The sequence below is a fragment of the Coregonus lavaretus genome (genome assembly GCF_964263955.1).
Source record: "Coregonus lavaretus genome assembly, chromosome: 30".
In the NCBI taxonomy this organism is placed as follows: domain Eukaryota; kingdom Metazoa; phylum Chordata; class Actinopteri; order Salmoniformes; family Salmonidae; genus Coregonus; species Coregonus lavaretus.
In genome coordinates, this window is record NC_140017.1 from 19240989 (window position 1) to 19243649 (window position 2661).

The window sequence follows — 2661 nt, forward strand, 5'->3', positions numbered from 1 at the left end:
GGAGCAAACCAAACAGGGAAGACACGATAAAAGGCTTTGTTTAACTCAAACTTAGAGGGAGAGGTAAACAGTGGTCTAGCTCTTCCAACATCTCTCAAACCAACAGGAGCATTGGCTCTGCAGCGCTTCAATATCACCTGTGCCAGTAGAGGTGAAACTAACGATAGACTAACGAGGTGACAGGTGCAACACATCCTGGCCAACAAGGATGACTCCAATCAGTGCACCTCCACAACCAAAAATAAACCAACTTTGAAATCGAAAACAAATGCCAGATGGGCTGGTCCATCTTTAGCTCAGTGGCCGGTCTAAAAAGTAGAGTAGTAACTGGGTGGGTCTTCCTATGGGTTAAGGAAGAATCACATTATTCCATAAAGGTCACCAGGTGGGATCAGCCAATGAATTATACTTTTGAGCAAACATTCCATAACTGCAGGTGGCAGTAAATCACCAACCTTGGCTTTATACCTGTTCAAACAACACTCTCCAGGTGGCAGTATGCAACCTTTCAGATTGGTTGCCAACTCATAGAAGTAGAAGAAGAAGAAAACGTACTACTTCAAAATGGAGAGGGCCTCAATGGTGTGCTGCCAGTGCTCTCACAGACGTCATATTGGGACAGATACACTGATGCGATGTCTATGTTTGTAACACAAACTGAGGTGTCTTTAGGTGAAGTGTAGTTGAGTGGGGAATTGGGCTGATCTTCCTCATTGTCCATGAAGCTATTTAAAAAATGCATTGGAATTATTTTCATTTACATAAAACATAAATAATGACTGAATTGATAAACAGTTTGATCCATCCCTTTTATTTTACACGAAATGTTTTGTGTATTTTACTTTCTAATTCACATTTTCTCTAAATATCAAAAGGATCTGCTAGATCCTTCACTTCTAGAAGAATACTTTACTGCCCATTTGTGGAAACTTATTACATCCTTACATCCTTTTGCTCAGTACCCAACCCCCCTGAAACAGAAATACATGTCCACTGACATGCTAGAAGAACATAGGGTCAGTGACACAGCAGCATCCCTGATTTGACTTTACTACAGTAAAATAGACTTAACAAAATGCATAAGACTTCACAAAAATTAAATGCAATACAAAGGAAAAACAAAAGATTAGGTTGATGATAAAAACATTTAGTTCTGGCAGCTCACATTCTGTCAGATGTTCCTGTTAGACCTGGGATTCAAACCGGCAACCCTTGCCCTGCTGCTGTACCATCTAAAGTCATAATTGGTACCAGTTTAGGTTCAGATTTTAGATGAGGAAAATCAAGAGAGTTCGGAAAGATTCTTGTTCTTATAATTTTTGTAATACATGTTCTGATCTCCTTGGTCCTAATACCATATATGATAGGGTGTACCAGTGGTGGGAACAGAATGAACTGCACGGATATTAACACATTAACCTCTCTGTTTACTGTGCTGTGCCTGTTGTAAATAACAGAAAAAAGGATGGCTGTCGAGAAGTTGATGAAAGTGATCAAGTGGGGAGCACATGTATTAAAAGCCTTCTTTCGTGACTCCTTTGAGGCTTTCAAGCAAACAAGTAATATGTTTACATATGAGAGCACAACTAACACAAAAGGTAAAACCACTAGGCTTGCTATGATACATATACCATACAGGTTACTCAGTGCACTTTCAACACAGGAGAGTTTAACAACTGCTAGGTTATCACAAAAAAGCTTATTGATGTTGTATTTGCACACAGGGAGCCTTGAAGTTATAAACATTTGAAAAGCGAGCATGGTTATGGGAATAAAATATACCAAGGCTAACAACATCTTCACTTTAGAAGGGGTCATAATCCTATGATATTGCAATGGCTTGCAAATGGAGACATACCTGTCATAAGCCATCACTGCTAGAATAACGTAAGCACACGTTGCATATACATTGCAGAAAAACACCTGCAATATACAACCTTCGTGAGAGATGCCCTTTATGTCATTAACAAGATTGTCCATGATCTTCGGGCAGACGGATAAACTCCCAATCAGTCCATTCACCGCCAAGTTGAACAGAAATATGTACATGGGCTTGTGTAAGCTTGATTCTAAGTAGATGACAAGCATGAGACTGAGGTTGGCAAATATTGTAATGAAGAAAAGCAAAAATGTTAAGAAAAAAGCTGCGTAGTTGAGTGGGCCTGGAGGTCCATATGCAGTGAAAAATATAGTGATATGTAAGACCGTTTGGTTCATATTTCCTGAGTAAAAGACAATTATAGTCAGCAGTTATCAGACATCATTTTAGAAATAATAAAACACATTAATAAAATAAACATTTAGAAAATGTGCAAACTTCAAAATAGTTACCATCAGGTTAGTACACTGGAGTTGGTGTCCGGGGTTGACAGAATTAATTTGATGAAGATCAGAACATTCTAAAATGAACAGTCTTCCAAGTAAAATGTTGGCTGGCATGATACGTTTTAGCTCCTTTTTATACCTTCACCATATTATAAGTGACATGAGTCTTTTGAGTATTTTCCTAATTAAAGCAATGTCTTAGAGATGTCACCCAATGGTATTAATTAAGGATGTATTTGTATTACTTCATTTGAGATCAGGGACGTGTTGTGTTTGTTTGACTGTATTCCAATTTTTTGGGTTCACTTTAAGGGGCAATCTTGTTAAATACATTTT

The 2661-nt window shown here is 38.2% G+C and overlaps 1 protein-coding gene across 1 annotated transcript; it reads right to left on the reverse strand.

The window, feature by feature from the left end:
* Positions 1-933: 933 nt before the first annotated feature.
* On the reverse strand, positions 934-2217 carry LOC311105784 (olfactory receptor 52K2-like; the record flags this gene model as incomplete). The annotated part of the gene is made up of 2 exons (XM_084147986.1): positions 934-971; positions 1329-2217. The coding sequence occupies 2 exons, from the start codon at positions 2215-2217 to the stop codon at positions 934-936; spliced, it is 927 nt and encodes a 308-aa protein (XP_084004112.1).
* Positions 2218-2661: the final 444 nt, after the last annotated feature.